This window comes from Capra hircus, chromosome 8, assembly GCF_001704415.2.
Source record: "Capra hircus breed San Clemente chromosome 8, ASM170441v1, whole genome shotgun sequence".
NCBI classification, from domain to species: domain Eukaryota; kingdom Metazoa; phylum Chordata; class Mammalia; order Artiodactyla; family Bovidae; genus Capra; species Capra hircus.
Window position 1 is genome coordinate 69,368,565 of NC_030815.1, and position 18,434 is coordinate 69,386,998.

The 18,434-nt window shown below is 48.6% G+C and overlaps 1 protein-coding gene across 4 annotated transcripts in view; it reads left to right on the plus strand.

Moving 5' to 3' along the window:
* Window positions 1-17,595, plus strand: part of SLC39A14 (solute carrier family 39 member 14) — a 50,924-nt gene extending 33,329 nt beyond the window's left edge. For 3 of the 4 annotated variants that reach the window (XM_018052295.1, XM_018052294.1, XM_005683993.3), the window contains 8 exons: window positions 85-362; window positions 3,630-3,816; window positions 7,249-7,418; window positions 9,350-9,472; window positions 10,196-10,384; window positions 10,535-10,742; window positions 11,824-12,008; window positions 14,493-17,595. In XM_018052295.1, coding sequence (XP_017907784.1) covers window positions 99-362; window positions 3,630-3,816; window positions 7,249-7,418; window positions 9,350-9,472; window positions 10,196-10,384; window positions 10,535-10,742; window positions 11,824-12,008; window positions 14,493-14,639 — 1,473 coding nt within the window. In that variant the 5' untranslated portion in view covers window positions 85-98 and the 3' untranslated portion in view covers window positions 14,640-17,595. Of the gene's footprint in view, window positions 1-84; window positions 363-3,629; window positions 3,817-4,595; window positions 4,766-7,248; window positions 7,419-9,349; window positions 9,473-10,195; window positions 10,385-10,534; window positions 10,743-11,823; window positions 12,009-14,492 lie in introns of all 4 variants that reach the window. The other variant, XM_018052296.1, reaches the window with a different exon arrangement.

Below are 18,434 nucleotides of genomic sequence, written 5' to 3' on the forward strand. Positions count from 1 at the left end.
AGAGACCCTCCTGTCTGGAGCAGCCCTGTGGGTCTGGTATGGAAGGAAAGGGTGGGCCTCTCACCTGGCTCTTCGTTCTTGCAGGCTCATCCGTCACCATGAAGCTGCTGTGCCCAGCCCTCCCCAGCTACTTCCTGCTGACCCTGCTCAGCATATGGACGGCTGCCTCTGAGGCTCGTGCTGAGTCCACGGGGATGCCCACCATCAGTGCAGCCTCTTTTCTGCAAAACCTTATGCATCGCTACGGGGAGGGTGACAGCCTTACCCTTCAGCAGCTGAAGGCCCTGCTCAACCACCTGGACGTGGGAGTAGGCCGGGGCAACATCTCCCAGCCTGTGCAGGGCCCGAGGAACCTCTCGACGGTAAGGCCCTCAGCTCCACCCGGCATTGACTCTACCCTTTCAAGGTTCACAGTCTAGGTGGGGGCCAGGTGAGCCTTGATGACAGAGCAGAGGGGCCACTTTTGCCCTGCAGTCTGAGTCACCTGGTCTGAGACTCCAGCTGCACCTCACAACCTTCTCCATGGTTGTGCTGAAGCCCTTAGCCCAGGACAGCTATGCAGTAGGGGCTGCCCGCCGTCCAGACCCTGCCACAAAGCTGTACTGGGAGCTCCTGGAACTGCTGCTAGGCTGGGACTCCTGGGTCAGCTTGTATTTCTAACAGAGTTTTTGCAAAGCCCTTTGTCCATCATCCTGGGTGAGCCTCAAAGTACCTCCAGGTGCAGGTGGCAGATCTTTATTATATCCTGTATACAGTGAGATGAATGCTCAAACTACCGCACAATTGTACTCATCTCACACACTAGTAAAGTAATGCTGAAAATTCTCCAAGCCAGGCTTCAGCAATATGTGAACAGTGAACTTCCTGATGTTCAAGCTGGTTTTAGAAAAGGCAGAGGAACCAGAGATCAAATTGCCAACGTCTGCTGGATTATGGAAAAAGCAAGAGAGTTCCAGGAAAACATCTTTATTGACTATGCCAAAGCCTTTTACTGTGTGGATCACAATAAACTGTGGAAAATTCTGAGAGAGATAGGAATACCAGACCACATGACCTGCCTCTTGAGAAATCTGTATGCAGGTCAGGAAGCAGCAGTTAGAACTGGACGTGGAACAACAGACTGGTTCCAAATAGGAAAAGGAGTACATCAAGACTGTATATTGTCACCCTGCTTATTTAACTTACATGCAGAGTACATCATGAGAAACGCTGGACTGGAAGAAACACAAGCTGGAATCAAGATTGCTGGGAGAAATATCAATAACCTCAGATATGCAGATGACACCACCCTTATGGCAGAAAGTGAAGAGGAACTAAAAAGCCTCTTGATGAAAGTGAAAGAGGAGAGTGGAAAAGTTGGCTTAAAGCTCAACATTCAGAAAACAAAGATCGTGGCATCCGGTCGCATCACTTCATGGGAAATAGATGGGGAAACAGTGGAAACAGTGTCAGACTTTATTTTTATGGGCTCCAAAATCACTGCAGATGGTGACTGCAGCCATGAAATTAAAAGACGCTTACTCCTTAGAAGGAAAGTTATGACCAACCTAGATAGTATATTCAAAAGCAGAGACATTACTTTGCCAACAAAGGTCCGTCTAGTCAAGGCTATGGTTTTTCCTGTGGTCATGTATGGATGTGAGAGTTGGACTGTGAAGAAGGCTGAGCGCCGAAGAATTGATGCTTTTGAATTGTGGTGTTGGAGAAGACTCTTGAGAGTCCCTTGGACTGCACGGAGATCCAGCCAGTCCATTCTGAAGGAGATCAGCCCTGGGATTTCTCTGGAAGGAATGATGCTAAAGCTGAAGCTCCAGTACTTTGGCCTCCTAATGCGAAGAGTTGACTCATTGGAAAAGACTCTGATGCTGGGAGGGATTGGGGGCAGGAGGAGAAGGGAATGACAGAGGATGAGAAGGCTGGATGGCATCACTGACTCGTTGGACATGAGTCTGAGTGAACTCCGGGAGTTGGTGATAGACAGGGAGGCCTGGCGTGCCGCGATCCATGGGGTCACAAAGAGTCGGACATGACTGAGCGACTGAACTGAACTGAGCTGAGAGATGGGCTTCCGTGGTGACATAGACAGTAGAGAATCCACCTGCCAATGCAGGAGATGCAGGTTCAATCCCTGGGTTGGGACAATACCCTGGAGAAGGAAATGGCAACCCACTCCAGTATTCTTGCCTGGAAAATCCATGGACAGAGGAGCCTGGCAGGCTACAGTCCATGGGGTTGCAAAGAGTGGAACACTACTGAGTAACTAAGCAACAACAATATACTGGGATACAGCAGGGACCGGGATTAAGACTCAGGTGTTTTAGCTTCTGATTCTCTCTTCTGTCTTCCATGTCATCTTGGCTAATCAGAGTCTGAGGCCGCGTGTGGCAGCCAAATATAAGTCACCCTGCAATGTCTTCATACATGTCCTCTGTTCCCTGTGCTGAGTGTTGTGAGAAAGACAGAAAAAATGAGTCATCTTCAGGGAGTTTACCGTTCAGATGGGGAGCTCAACCAACCAAAGACAGAGTTAGCTGATACTTAGATGAAGTGTTAAGAGGCTGTGGGTTGGAGAGTCATTTTCAGATTCAGAAATGACAGGAGTGGGTGAGTATGGGCTCACTGGTCAAGGAAGCTCTGTAGGTGGGGTGTTCTGGAGCTTCACCTTGAAGGAGAGCAGAGTTCAGAGAGGTCAGGTGGCCAGAAGTGGGGGACCATGTGGCGTAGATGTGGAACCATGAGGGTACGGTGTACCTCTGAGTCAGAGGGGAGCCTGCCCTGGATTGGGGCTCTTGCAGCCTGACCCCAGCGGCCTTCTGGTGCAGCACAAGGATTTTGGGGGTCACCAGGTCCAGCCCCCAGCTTTGTAGACCCAGGAAACCCTCCATCAGCCCTCCCAGAGGGCTGGCTCATTAGACACAGACCCACGTAAAACCATACTCAGTGAAAGACTGACGTGTGAGTGTCTAATTAGAAGTAAAATGGCAGTGTTTCAGGGGAATGGTATGTGAGAACCACTTAGCTGATGCCTCCCAGGGAACTGAGAGCCCAAGCCCACTGGGCAGCCCACGCCTCTCCCTGGCAGACCCTGAATCTTCAGGTACCCCTCCACCCTTCCCCAGTCTCTGCCAGCACATTCTTTAGGCTGCAGACATTACTGCACATGGCCCAGGAGACCCCTGTTCCCGTAGACACCTGTGCTCAGTGGCTCTGGAGAAGCATCTGAAATCTGCATTTTACTATAACAGCTCCCAAGGCTATTATGATGTGGAGCCAGATTGGGTATCTGGGAGAAATCTTCAGGTATGCACAGAGGCATGTTTTCCAGCAGCCACACCCTGGTCATAATGATTGGAATTCACTTGTTGCCAGAACTTCTGGGTAGCCATTCATAGATGGGCGTGTGGAAGGCATGTCTGGGTGGCCATCTCTTAAGTATAAGTAATCTCTTAAGATTACTTATCAGTGTTTTAAGTTTAGGGACTACTTTGCTCTCATCCTTGGAAATTAGCCTGCAGATTCCATGAAAGTTAGACAGGTCCGTCTTCTATTCTTCATCTTGGAGGGCTCCTCAGGGGCAAGATGTGACCTTGGGTCCTAAGAGGCTTTCTGCCCCTCCCTCTTGGTTTCAGTGCTTCAGTTCTGGAGAACTCTTTGCTGCCCACAACCTCAGCCACCAGTCGCAGATCGGGGAGCGTGAGTTCCAGGAGTTCTGCCCCACCATCCTCCAGCAGCTGGACTCCAGGGCCTGCTCCTCCGAGAACCAGGAGAATGAGGAGAACGAGCAGACGGAAGAGGGGAGGCCCAGCTCGGTGGAAGGTGAGCCGGGACGGGGAGGCAGGGCCTGGTGTCCATGCTTGTCAGCACAGAGACAGCTGATCAGATAGAGCAGCTCGCTGAATGATTAACCGGTTATCTTCCTCTTATCATCATCAGGAGGGGTGAACTGAAGTAATGTCTAAACTGATATCTCCCATGCTCACGAGACCAGTCCAGCATGTCACCAGGCTGGGCAGTGTGGCTGGTGAGCAGTCAGGGTGAGGCTTTTGGACCACTTTTCCCTTTCAGTTTTCATTAAACTACCAGGGGGCCAATGCCTTGGTTTTTTGAGTTTAGCATTTAAGGCCTTTCACAGTCTGCCCTCGTCCCCCTTCATCCACCTACCCTCCTCCTCTGCCTGGACCTCTGCTCCAGCCACAGTGGTTCACGTGTGTGCACGTGGCTCCCTTGGGCCTGGATGGAGCTCCTGCAATCCTGTCCTGCTGGTGTGAGCTGCCAGCATTTGGTACCTGGCACATGCCACCTGTGTCCTGCCCCACGTCATTATTTAACTCCTGTGGTCTTTAGCTTTTCATGGGTTCACCTGCCCCTCCATCTGAAAGGTAAGCTGCTTTGGATAGCAACTTTGGTGTATGTTTTCAGGCTTCTTCACAGCACCCAGCAAGAGACACTTGGCAAGCATTTACTGATGGGCTGGTGGAACTCCGTCTGCCCTGGTTGTGGCTGAGTTCAGAATGGGGGGTTGCACGCACCCCCAGCAGCAAGAGCACCCCCGCCCACAGTAATGGCGGCCCTCGTCTGTTCTTGTTCCTCCACAGTGTGGGGCTTTGGTTTTCTCAGTGTCTCACTGATTAACCTGGCCTCTCTCCTGGGAGTCCTCGTCCTGCCCTGCACGGAGAGAGCATTTTTCAGCCGTGTGCTCACTTACTTCATCGCCCTGTCCATTGGAACGCTGCTTTCTAACGCGCTCTTCCAGCTCATCCCAGAGGTGCAGTAGAACGGAAGCGTGCGCGTCCTCTCTCCCCGGGGCGTCCCTGCCCCAACCTGTGCTCCAAGACCCCTGACAGCCACCACCTGAAACATTGACGTCTTCTTCTAGTCAAGGGACCCGAATGACTTCTGCCTCTGAATCTCCAGGGCCTCCTGTCACTCCTGGGGCACCCAGGTCGGCCTCTGGCCTTTTCAGGGGTTGTCAGATGCAAGGCTGTTAGCACTCACCCGCATCACCACCACCACACCATCACCGTGCTGGGGATCTATAGCCTCCTTCCCCAGTCAGTGCCTTTCCTAAGCCCTGTTGGCAGAGCTTGAAAGGAAAGTGGTCAGTGGTGGCTGCCCCTACCCTTGGTCCTCCTGACCCCTGCCATTCTAAGTAGAGGCCCTGGCAGTACTCAGGTGTGGCCACCAAGAGATGATCTACCTGGAATGAGGTGGAAGGAAAGAGGTTACCAACTGGAAAGTGGAACTGGCTTTAAAAGATCCTTTTTTTTAAGCAGGCCCTAAGCCACACAGTATGGGCTTCCCTGGTGGCTCAGTGGTAAAGAATCCACCTGTCAATGCAGAAGACACGGGTTCAGTTGCTGGGTCGAGAAGATCCTCTGGAGGAGGAGATGGCAACCCACTCCAGTATTCTTGCCTGGGAAATCCCATAGACAGAGGAACCTGGTAGGCCGCAGTCCATGGGGTTACAGAAGAGCCATTACTTAGGACTAAACAAAAACAATCTGCAGGACACAGAGCCAAACACGGAATCAAGCGAAAGTGACCTGCAGCCCTTCACACCTTGCATCTTGACTTCTTCCTGACAGGAATGACTTCCTGGCGCCCTGACTTGACTGTTTTGAAATACTCGTTAATTTTGTTCTTTAATTGTCACCACTGAGGAGCTTAAAAAAAAAAAGGCCCAAGGTGACAGTCTGCCCACCTGTCAACTCGGGCAAGGACGTGCAGTGGGGCAGTGGGTGACATGTGCCCCCCCACCTCCACTTTGAGAATGTTGGCTTTGCCTTCCATAGGCAGCTGCCCGCCTTTCCCAATCAGAAGACTTCATGGGGATTTCCCTGGTGGTCCAGTGGCTAAGACTCCGAGTTCCCAATGCAGGGGGCCTGGGTTCAGTTCCTGGTCATGGAATTAGATCCTATATGCTGTACTAGCAACCAAAAAAAAACAACCTCTATGGGATGCTGGCCTTGCCTTACTGTTCCTGCTTCATGATAAGAGAAGAAATTTGGTTTAACATGAACCATCTTGATGCTATGTCAGAATTGCACCTGAATCTAGCAAGCACTTCTCAGGGCAGGCCTCATCTTGGGCTATTTTTTTTCCAGCTCTGGAAATTAAATTTATTAATTTTTTTTTCAAGATCAGAAATGACATGCTGTGTTGCCTATTGAATAGAAATACAGTAATGGTGCATACTCTACCCCTGGACTCACAGGGGAGGCCTCGTCCTGGCTCGGTTTTGTCCTGCCTGGAGTATGTGACCCTGAGAAATGGAAGAGGAAATATTTTTTGGTGGCGTGATCTTGGAACTCTGTTCTCTATGCTGTAGCCCTCTCAAAGCAAATGGAAACAAACAAAACCTGAGGGAGTTCTCTGGTGTCTAGTGGTTAGGGCTCCGGGCTTTCACTGCTGTGGCCTGGGTTCAGTCCCCTGTTGGGGAACTAAGATCACACAAGCTATGCGGCCAAAAGAAAAAACAAGCAAAAAACATAGGGAAAAAATGGCAAGAAAACCTGGGCTGTTAAGAGAGTGAATTCTTCGGGCATCGGGCCTTGTTTATCCTTTCTGCCCTGCACTTCTGACCTGGTTGCGTCCTGTGCAGTGCAGACCAGGTGCGAGGAGTGTCCATGTGCCTGCAGCGTGGGCAGACGTGCAAACACATGCAGCACAACAGTCTCTTCCCGGGCTCTCATTTCCTCTCTTGGACAGCCCTTGAGTCCAAAGTCCGCCAGGCAGCCTCTGGCCTGGCCTGGCCTGGGGACACTTCGGCTAAGACGGCAACTGCCCCGCCAGGCACAGCAGCAGGCAGGTGTGGACACTTCGGCTAAGACGGCAGCTGCCCCGCCAGGCACAGCAGCAGGCAGGTGGGGACACTTCGGCCAAGACGGCAGCTGCCTCGCCAGGCACAGCAGCAGGCAGGTGGGACTCAGTCACCAGGCAACAGGGGCAGGAGAGAAACAGCATTCCAAGACCACCTCAAGCTCCTCCCCCATTTCTCCTGAACTTGATTGAAGGAAATTTCATCAGACTTGAATCACTAACAAATGTTCTGTTTCTCTCTCCCTCCCTGCTTGTCTCTCTCTGATTCTTCTCTTTTGTCTCCTTGTTAATATCTGTCAACCAAACGCCTCCTGACCACTCCCTCCCCCCCCACCACCACCTGCCTTCCCTCAATGGTGGCTGCCATACCCTGGGGCGTTGGCCCTCGTCTCTGTCCCGGGTGGGGCTGGCTCCCCTACTCCATGGCAGTTTGGGGATATGGTCTCCTCTGCGTGACCGTCATCTCCCTCTGCTCCCTCCTGGGGGCCAGCGTTGTGCCCTTCATGAAGAAGACTTTTTACAAGAGGCTCCTGCTCTACTTCATAGCTCTGGCGATTGGAACCCTCTACTCCAACGCCCTCTTCCAGCTCATCCCTGAGGTATGACGAGCCAGGGCCCTCTCGGGAGCACGCCGCCTCCTGGGGGACTGCGGGGTGCAGTGGGAGGACCCCCCCCCCATCTCCACGGATGGTGTAGCGAGATCACTCCTTTTGGAAAGTGAAGACGGGATGCAGACACGAGCAGGGAGAGGCGGTTTGAGCAAGGAGTAGGTCTGAGAGCTGGTACAGACCCCAGCTCCACTTGTGCACTAGGGGAGGTCACCTAACCCCTCTCTGCTGTAGTTTCCCCATGCAGAAAAGGGGGAAAATAATAGGCTGGACCTCAGGATGAGGTCATGAGGGGTCTATGAGTTCATGTTCATAAATCACCTGGTGCTTGCTACCTACTGGGTGAAAAGAGATAGTGGAATTAGGTCACATGATGGCCCCCAGTTTGGAGCTTTGGAAATCAAAGGATTTCTAAAACCAGAATCAATAGGTCTCAGTGAAAAAAGATTAGTTCTCAGTAGGGCATATACTTCTAAAGACCCTCTGTCTTTTGCATCAGAAAGTAAGCTGAACCCAGCAATCTGGCCTCACACTTGTGGACGGTCCCACTGCCCCTTCACCTGGGCTAACCAGGACACCCTCCATGGCAGAGGAGGAGCCCTGTGCTTGTAAGGTTTAGCAGGGCCAAGGAGGAGTTTCTGATGCCGTGTGGTCTCCTTGTAGACCCACTGATGCAGAAAGCAAGCATGAGGTGCTTCACTGTGGGTGGTCTGACAGGCCTGGACCAGCCAGAGGTGAAGCAGAAAGATGATGCCCTGCGCTCCTGTAGCACTTCGTTTTCCACGCTGTGGTTTTGTGTTTCCTGAGTTGATCCTCAGATCGCTTCTGCGATGTGTAGGAAACAAGGCCTGTTTGGTCTGTTTAACAGATGCAGAACCCGGCCTGCACAAGAGCTCATGTCCTGGTTCTTTTAGTGGAGAACTGTTCGTTGCCTCTGTCCACTCCACTTTTCCTTAATTTGACTCACTTGGAAAGTTGGCCTGAATGAGTCATTTCTATTCTAGAACTTGACCTTTAATGTCTCTTAGAAAACTATACGGGAGTAGAGACTGCATTTTGTCTCTTTAAAAGAGAAAAGAAAAAAACACTTATTTTTTAAGCAACCCAGAGTTCCTGGTTCTGATAGCCACTTTTATCTGGGGCCCATCCATGAGATGGCTGGTGTTTGCTCATGAGGCCCGTTTTCTATCAGAAAACTGAGGAGCAGATCAGCAGACACTTTCTCAAGTTCCCCCACCTGCTGCACACAAGTTAGGAGCTTCACTGGGAATAGTATTCTCCTAACTTCTACTCCTGTCTGCTTTCCCAAGGATTTTTTTTTTTTTTCCTGCCAGAATAAGTGAAGTTTCAAGAACCCAAAACAAACTTCCCCAGGTTGATACATGCAGTAATACTGTCTGCTCACTTGGCTTTGTGGTCACTGGGAGGTCTGCGGTCAGAAAGATGCTGCAATTCTTACTGTTCCATCAGGGAAAGGATTTCCCATTTTAGAAGGTTTAATTATGCCATCTCCCTGTGTGTTTACATGCAGGTCATCCAGGGAGACTAGATAACAACAAAAATAAACACAAGTGTCTCCTCCTTAAATACGGAATTTGCCGGCAGAGTCTGCCCTTATTACAAAGCACCAGGAGATAGTAAAGACAGGGTTGTTGTTAAATGTTCTGCAGCCTTGTCTGAGGCAGTTCTTGCTGAAAGTAAAATTCGGAAGACGATCTGATGTCAGAAAATCAGCTAGAGAAAACCCAGCAGGTCTGGTGGCATGACATGAGGAAAACATCAAGGGTTAGATTTTGCTGGAAAAAGATGAGGTAGATGGCGTAGTTGTCCCAGTCTCTTCCTTTCTTGGAGTCAAGGAGGTGGTGAAAGAGAGGAGAGGGGACCAGGGAAGTTCAACTCATTTTGTTTTCCTGGGTCCACAGGCTTTCGGTTTCAACCCCATGGAAGACTATTACGTCTCCAAGTCTGCAGTGGTGTTCGGGGGCTTTTATCTCTTCTTTTTCACAGAGAAGATCTTGAAGATGCTCCTTAAACAGAAAAACGAGGTGAGGCATAATTGTTGGTAAAGGAAGTGCCTCTCGGGAGAGCATCTGTCTCAGAAATGTGTCCCAGGCGTGCTGTTAACCTCAGTGCTGATCCAGTGAGCTTACCTGGATCTTCCCACCATGGATTCAAACCCACAAACTTCCTGAGTAGATAAAACCCACCTCACCTCAGAAAGGGGACAAGCAGGGGCAAGGGCGAACCAGAAACCAGGTCTAGCCTGTGTGCTTCCTCCCAGGCAGCAACTTGCCCTCTTTAATCTTATTCTAGATTATTTCTTTAACAGATTTTCAGCCTTTGAGGAGATGTAGGAAGGGCACCATATATGAAGTATGTCCGCAAGGAAGTGAGACCAGTTTTTATGGTGTAGTTCCCAGAAGTTGCCTTTGGTGCCTGGCTCCTAGTTTCCCCCTAAACAGTTGCTGAATGGTATACAGTCAGCCGTTGTGAAGAGCCTCCCTAAGCACCTGTGCTGTGCCTCCTGCCAGGAATAAGCACTGGCCCCTCAGTCACTGCTCTGAGATCCATCTCAAGCCATCCCCACGCCCCACCCCGCCCCTTTCAGCTTTCTCCATTACCTTGCCCTCAGCTTCTGTCTCTCCATTGCCTGCTCATGGTTTCCCAGGCAGTGGGAGTGAGGTCCTCCCGGTGCTCGTGGCCCGTGCTGGGTGGATGGTTTTGGTGAGCGTTGCTCTGGTTTGACCCCCTCTGCATGGTGCCTCCAGCATCATCACGGACACAGCCATTATACCTCTGAGACGCTCCCCTCCCAGAAGGACCAGGAAGAGGGGGTGACAGAGAAGCTGCAGAATGGGGATCTGGATCATATGATTCCTCAGCACTGCAGCGGGGAGCTGGACGGGAAGACCCCTGTGGTGGACGAGAAGGTCATCGTGGGCTCCCTGTCCGTCCAGGTCAGCAGGCCGTCCTCTGCTGGGGGATGCAGGTGGGGATTGGGAGGTGGGAAGGGCTTGCACGGTAACAGCCTTGATGACTCAGGCCTGCCGTGAAGGTCTGTCATCCACCCTTTGACCTGGGGGCCTTGGGGTCGGGCTTCCCGGCAGGACCTGCAGGCTTCCCAGAGCGCTTGCCACTGGCTGAAAGGCGTACGTTACTCAGACATCGGCACTCTGGCCTGGATGATCACCCTGAGCGACGGTCTCCACAACTTCATCGATGGCCTGGCTATCGGCGCCTCCTTCACTGTGTCCGTCTTCCAGGGAATCAGCACGTCAGTGGCCATCCTGTGTGAGGAGTTCCCACATGAGCTTGGTAGGGGCCTGGGCACTGCCCCCACCCCAGCCTGGTCCATTGTGTTGCCTCCCCACAGCCCTTCAGAACACAGACCATGTTCAGTGAACACATTCTATGTGCTATGTGAAATCAAACCACTGATTCTCAACAGCCAAATCAGTCACTGAAAATCGATCATTGGATAAGGATGTTCTTGGAGGTCCAGTGATTAAGACTCTGCACTTCCACTGTACGGGGCACAGGTTTGATCCCTGGTCAAGGAACTAAGGTGCTGCGTGTCACACAGTATGGCCAAAAAACCCAAAAAATTGATCATTGGAAATGATGGAGTTTTTAACCAGCATGTTTGTTTCCCTTTAGTCCTATAACCTGTGGCTTAGTTTCCTCACTTCTACACTGGGATTAATAGTGGTACCTAGCTCGTTGATTCATTGTGAGAAATATGGAAGAAAAAAATATACGGTGAAAAGGACTTACGGCATGCCATTCACTAGACTTAAGTTTTCAGTATCGGTTATCTCTTACATCCTATTAATATTCCGAAGGCTGAGCTGCATGTTTGAGGTCTGGTGGGTAGAAGAAAGAGATGAGCCAGTTGGAAAGTCCTTGGTTTTATCAGAGGGAAAGTGTAAAAAGCCTAGACTTTTTTGAGGCTCAGATATTCAAGGTCATATCCTGGCTTTGCTATTTATTGGCTTGTGAATTTGCGCAAATGAGCTAACATCTCATCTTGATTTTGTTTCCTAAAAACACCATGCATTACAGTTTTGAGGAAGGAAGCTTCTTCTATTTCACCATCAATCAAAAGAGAAATGAAGCCATTGCTAGGTGGTTTTCTCTTTTGAAAATCCTGTGCATTGTGTTCAGCCTCTAGGCTGGACGCACATGGCCAGCCTCATAGATGCAAGCTTGCAAGCATCCTTGGTGTGGAGGTCAAGGGGCCCTTAGTCTGTCATTAGGAGCTCTAGTCTGGGGCTATCAGGATTTTCACCCAGACTCCATCCAACGTTTAGGCAGTCTGTCCTCATCAAGCTGTGTGTCCCACAACCTAATATGACTCTTGTGTCCACACCCTCCCTTCTCGTCCTCCCTGCCGTAGGAGACTTTGTCATCCTGCTCAACGCCGGCATGAGTCTCCAGCAGGCTCTCTTCTTCAACTTCCTCTCCGCCTGCTGCTGTTACGTGGGCCTGGGCTTCGGCATCTTAGCCGGCAGCCACTTCTCTGCCAACTGGATCTTTGCACTGGCTGGAGGAATGTTCTTGTATATTTCGCTGGCTGATATGGTAAGTCTTTCCTAGTTTTAATGCCTTGTAGGCAAAACTGGATCAGGTTATTAAGTTAAGTTCATTGAGTGGGATGACAGCTAAGGTGCATTAGTTACTTTGTTTTTAATAACAACTTTATCAACAAGTCAGTTCATGTGTGTGCACACGAGCTAAGTCTCTTCAGTCGTGTCCAACTCTTTGCGACCCTATGGACTAGTAGCCTGCCAGGCTCTTCTGTCCATGGGATTTTCTAGGCAAGAATACTGGAGTGGGTTGCCGTGCCCTCCTCCAGGAGGTCTTGCCAACCCAGGGATCAAACCCAGATCTCATATGTCTCCTGCATAGGCAGGTGGATTCTCTACCACTCAGCCATGTGAGAAGTCCAAATTTGTATACCACACCATTTACCTATTTAAAGTATACAATGCTTTTTTTAAAGGGATATTAGATTTTTAAAGGATAAAAAGCCTATGTTCCTTGGGCATATGTCACTGAAGAAAATGATCTATCTCAACTCCAGGGCCCTTACCTAAGTATCTTTTAGATATTCATAGATAAATAGAAAGAAGGAGGCAGGAAGGGAGGGAAGGAAAGAAAATTACCCATAATTATTCTCCCTCAGAATACCACCACTTGGATTTATTTCTCATTTCTTCACAATGCAGCATGTTTGTTTTTATTTTTTATTTTATTTATTTATTTATTTTTGCATGTTTGTTTTTAAACAACTAGTCACACTGAATATACACTTCTGTATCCTAGTTTCTTTTTTCACTTAATACATCCTAGACGTTTTTCATGCTGTATATTCTTTAAAGGCATCCTTTTCAGGGAATTCCCTGTCAGTCCAGTGGTTAGAGTGCCGCACTTCCACGTCAAGGGGTGTGGGTATGATCCCTGTTTGGGGGACTAAGATCCAGCGTGGCACACCAAAACAAAACCAAAAAAGGCATCATCTCCACTGCTGGTATTATTTGGTGAGAGAATGTACTTGATCCAGAACAAGAATCACTGGCTCAGAAAGGCTGCATTAGTTTGAGGTTTTAATATATATTGCCAGGTTGCTTTCTAAAAAAGCTTAACCTTCCTTTACGTTATTAGCAGTGTCTGTCTGAAAGTGTACGTTGTACTGTGCCCACTAACGTTTGTTTGAGTTTGCTAGTTTAATATCTGATTCGTTGCATCTTTTTCTCTAACGCAGTTGATTTCTTTCCTTAAGGGCATGACATGTTCTTTGGTGTGTTTGAATGCATTATGTTCTGTATCCTTGGAATGTATTATTTATTTATTTATTTTTTTGGAATGTATTATTTTAAAAAAATCATGTGTTTGTTTATTTTTGGCCCCACTGGGTCTTCATTGCTACATGCAGGCTCTCTCTAGTTGTGGCGAGCTGAGGCTACTCTTCCTTGCAGTTCATGGGCTTCTCATTGCTTCACTTGTTGTGGAGCACAGGCTCTAGGGTTCACAGACTCATTAATTGTGAAGCACAGGCTTAGTTGCTCCAACGCATGTGGGATCTTCCCCTTCCAGGGCTGGAACCCATGTCCCCTGTACTGGGAGACAGATTCTTAACCATTAGACTACCAGGGAAGTCCTGAAAAGTAGTATTTTTGATGAGATGATGAGAGTACTGACCACCACGGTCCATCCTCAGCCAATGGGTTAGGACATTTTTTGTTCAATCCTTGGGTCAGGAAGATCCCCTGGAGAAGGAAATGGCAACCCACTCCAGTATTCTTGCCTCAGAAATCCCATGACTAGAAGAGCCTGTAGAGCTACAGTGCATGGGGTCGCAGAGAGTCGAACATGACTGAGCATGCATGCCTTGCTAGCCAGATGCAGGAGACCTTGAGTCATTGCGATACTTAGCTCCATTTTCAGGCCCCTTACACAGTTTCCCAAACAAGTGGCAGTTTTATTAGAGTGGTTATTTTTAACCAGCCTCTAAAAACATCCAGGGTTACATATATGTATAGTACTTTGTTTCACCTCCATAGTTGCAAAGCAGTGGCAACCACCTTGGAGAAAGGTGATAATGTTTAAGTTCTAGAAGTTACTGCTATTGATTTTCTTTGTAAAGCAATCCTATTTTTTTATATACCCTGGTGGCTTAGCAGTAAAAGAATCTGCCTGTCGATGCAGGAGACGTGGGTTCAGTCCCTGGGTCAGGAACATCCCTTAGAGAAGGAAATGGCAACCCATTCCAGTATTCTTGCCTGGAGAATCCTACGGACATGGCAGGCTACAGTCCATGGGATCACAGAGTCAGACATGACTGAGGAACTGAGCTTGGATGCATGCATCTTGATTAAATATTATATATTAATAGTTATTATAATAATCATGTACACTGATGATGTGTTATTTTCACATAAAAATATAGTAATAATAAACATTAATGATTATTCGATAGTATATATAACTGAATTGTCTTGCACTTGAAGGAGCTGCAGGAAGAAAGGAACTGCAGCTCCCATGTTCTCTCCTTTTCTTTCCCAGTTCCCTGAGATGAACGAGGTGAGCCAAGAGGATGAACGCAAGGGCAGTTTCTTGATCCCCTTTGTCATCCAGAACCTGGGCCTCTTGACTGGTTTTGGCATCATGCTAGTCCTCACCATGTACTCGGGACATATCCAGATCGGATAGGGCCCCGCCAGGAGCCAGTGGGGTTGGCAGTCCGGCCCTGGGCTGCCCGAGGACACCTCATCCAGGAAGCGCTTCAGAAGAGGCAGTTCTATTAAAAACTGTGACACAGACTCTATTCCTACATTCAAATGTCAGCTGGTTTTAAAAATGCTCTATCCAAGGAATAAGCTGCCCTGGTAACCAGCCTCTCGGTAGTGCCTCTGTCTCTTTCCTCTTCTCAACACAGCTCAAAAGACAAGCCTAACTTTTCCCTCTGGTTACCTTGGCCACTTTCTCTCCCAACCAGCACTGAGACATTCTGAATCCTTGGCCAGGTGACACAGAAAGAGAGCCATGGCTCACAGCTTGGTGAGTAATAGTAGGAGGTGAACCTACAGTTTGGGGCTCATAAAATCTCAGTGTGTTTCCTGGGCCTCAGGGTGACCCATTTTTAAGTGAATTTGCCTGTTTCTTTTACAGCAAAAGTACAAAGGACAGGAATCTCTCTTATATTTTCAAAGTCTGTTCGGTTGCCTGTTCTGTCAAAGAGAAGTCAAAGCTGGAGTCAGATGAGTAGGGCTGGAGGAGAGGCAAGGATCCTTGTGTGTGGGCGAGGGGAGTGTGTCTTGTCAGGATGGTCACTTACTCCCACTGGGACCCTGGGCCAAAATTGGTTCTGCACCTGGTGTTTTGTGGTTGTCCAGGTGAGCAGCTAGTAGTTTGTGTTGCCTGAACCTCCCCTCCTTTCAGATGAACACTGGCGGACACGGGAGGGCAGAGAAGAGACCTCTGAGAAATCTAATGGGTTTGTTACAATTCCCACGCCTCAGCCCCCACCCCCATCTCCTGAGAGACATTTCCACTGCCTCGCCGGCAGCACACTCTAAGCACAGTGACGACACCCGTGTTGGAGGGGAGACCGCACAAATTCACCTCCCTGGACAACAACTCGTGCTGCCAAGTGACAAGTTGACTTTCAGCACTGGAGTGCCGCTTGGGGTCTTCTTGACAAGGGTAATCAGAGGCGCAGTCAGGGCAGGCAACATTGAGGACTCAGTAATGCCACCAGTAACAGTACACGCGATAGAACTCTGAGCTGGGAGGGGAGCATCCTTGGTGTTCACAGAATAGGGGGCCCAGGAGTTCCTGCGGCAACCAGCTGGGTCCCCCCTCCGCCCTCACCCCACACCAGAAAGGGCGAATCCTGTATGGAACTGAATATGAATTATGCTAGTAACTCTCTTCAGAAAATGAATTGATAGACTCATGTGTGTGGGAGACCGTAGGTCACCTGCTTGCCCTGTGGAGCCCTCTCCACAGAGCTCCGGCTGTGAGGGGAGCTAGTCTCCAGGTTCACTAGGTGAATTGCTGTATTATTATCATATTGATAACGCGAGATTCCTCAGCCACTCTGGGGAGCCGACCTCTCCAGAAGCCTTCCTCAGTGGTGCCGCGGTTGCAGCCCAGAGGCTGTGCTCGCAGACCGACCTGTGCGCGTGGCTGACCAGCGCTGGTCCGTCGCCACCACCCGAGCACATTTCTGTTCTGACAGGAAAGCTTTTCCACTCTACAGTAATTGAAAGCATCGACTCTGGGTTTTTTTCTTTTTCTTTTTTCCTTTGGGAAACATCCCTCAAACCGGAACTATTCTTGAACATGAGCAGGAAAACCGCTGGTGATGCTTTACAAGTTTTTCTCATCTTGCCTGTTGACTTGGATAGATTTGAGAATGGGCGGAAGGAGGAAGAAAACTCAGTTTTCAAGATTCTAGATGAACTGTCAGGACAGACTTCCTGGTAGGATTACGGTCCAGTTTTTACCAAAGAACCAATTTGAATGTTGGAATCTAACTTTTTATACTGTCATTATTATTGTCACTGTTAACTGTTTTGAAACAAATCCTTGTCTCTTCTGTTTCACTTTTCTCAGACTTGCTTTCAGGAGCTAGCAGGAAATAACACTCAAACCTTAGGACCTTAGACGATTTTGCTTCCCTTAATTTAAATCGAAGTATTAACTTGATAATTTTAGCATTCCCTGTAGATCTGTCCTTCCTTACAGACACGGTATCTGTGGAGTAGAATCCTAAGTAAGCGTTAGTGGGTTTCTAGCTTTAGGAAAAGAGCCCAAAAATGTAACCTTGAGCAAATTTAAAAAATAAAATGTGAGCAGTAGGGTGTTTTCCCTTCTCGTGCACATCCATATTAAGAACTGACTTTGCTTTCACAGACACCTTCTTCAAAGGGGAGTTGTTTTCAAACTGTAATTGGTCCAGAGGCCAGTCCCAGTTGGAGCTTAGAAGGGGTAGAGACACTGAAATTGTGCAACGGATTTGCCTCATGAATCGAAAACGTGGCAGTTTCTTTTTGAAGTGTTGGGTTTGCTGTGTCAAGCGTTTGTACACATTAGAAGTCTGAGGAGTAGCAAGTTCTGAGGACTTCTTTCACATCTGGCATTAGCGTCTTCAGCCTGTCTCCCTCTGTGGCCCACCTTTCTCCAAGGATAACCAAGAAAGTGTGTGGAACGTGCAGGAGCCGTGACTCCAGAGGAGGGCGTCTGCTGCTTTCACCCTCCCCTGGCTTGGAGGTCTCCTTCTGTGCTTGCCTCCAAGGGTTTTTGTGTCTCGTGTCAACTTAGGTCTCCCTTTCACTGGTCCTTCACCCTGGGTTTTAAAAAGAAAGCTTCTCTTTTATGGTATCCTAAGACCTGTTTCTAGTAAATCCTCTTCCACATGGTAATATGGAGATAGCAATATGTGGGAAATCTGCTTTGAAAGAAACAAAAGGTTGTCTGATTTTTGCAAAAGAGAGAGGTTAGCTTTTATTATTCATATTTTATTTTACAGTTCTGCAGTTCCATCACAGTATTTTTTTAAATGACTCAGGTGTTATGAAGATAAATTAGAAAATAAACTTAAGTTATGTGGACTGTAAATGTTTTTATTTGTAAGATTCTATAAATAAAGCTATATTCTGTAGCTGTTGAATCCTGTGTCATCTTTTGCAGTAAGGAAGGTGTAATGAAAACTGTTGAACACAAGGTGGCGATGATGTCTCACTAACAGAAAGCTTCCTTTTACTGGTCCACCTTACATTTGGAGAGGGGTTTTAGTTGGTAAAGATTCTGCCTGCAATGCAGGAGACCCCAGTTTGATTCCTGGGTCAGGAAGATCCGCTGACAAAGGGATAGGCTACCCACTCCAGTAGTCTTGGACTTCCCTTGTGGCTCAGCTGGTGAAGAATCTGCCTGCAATGCTGGAGACCTAGGTTGGATCCCTGGGTTGGGAAGATCCCCTAGAGAAGGGAAAGGCTACCCACTCCAGTATTCTGGCCTGGAGAATTCCGTGGACTGTCAAGTCCATGGGGTTGCAAAGAGTCAGACATGAGTGAGCGACTTTCACTTTCACTTTAGAAGGAACCTCAGATAGTGTAACATGCTCACTTTAAAATGATTAACTTATTTTTTAATGGAGCCCATGACTTTATTAGTGATGGACGGTGTCTCCTAAAAAATTTCTGTTATACTGTTTCACTCGTACAAATCCATGATTTGAAACTTGGAGAATATTTGTTGTTCAGTCACTCAACTGTGTCCGACTCTTTTCGACTCCATGGACTGCAGCATTCCAGGCTTCCCTGTCCTTCACTATCTCCCAGAGCTTGCTCAAACTCATGTCCATTGAGTCAGTCATGCCATCCTACCATCTCCTGTCATCCCCTTCTACCTTCTATCTTTCCCGACATCAGGGCCTTTTCTAATGACTCAGCTCTTCAAATCAGGTGGCCAAAGTATTAAGAGTTTCAGCTTCAGCATTAG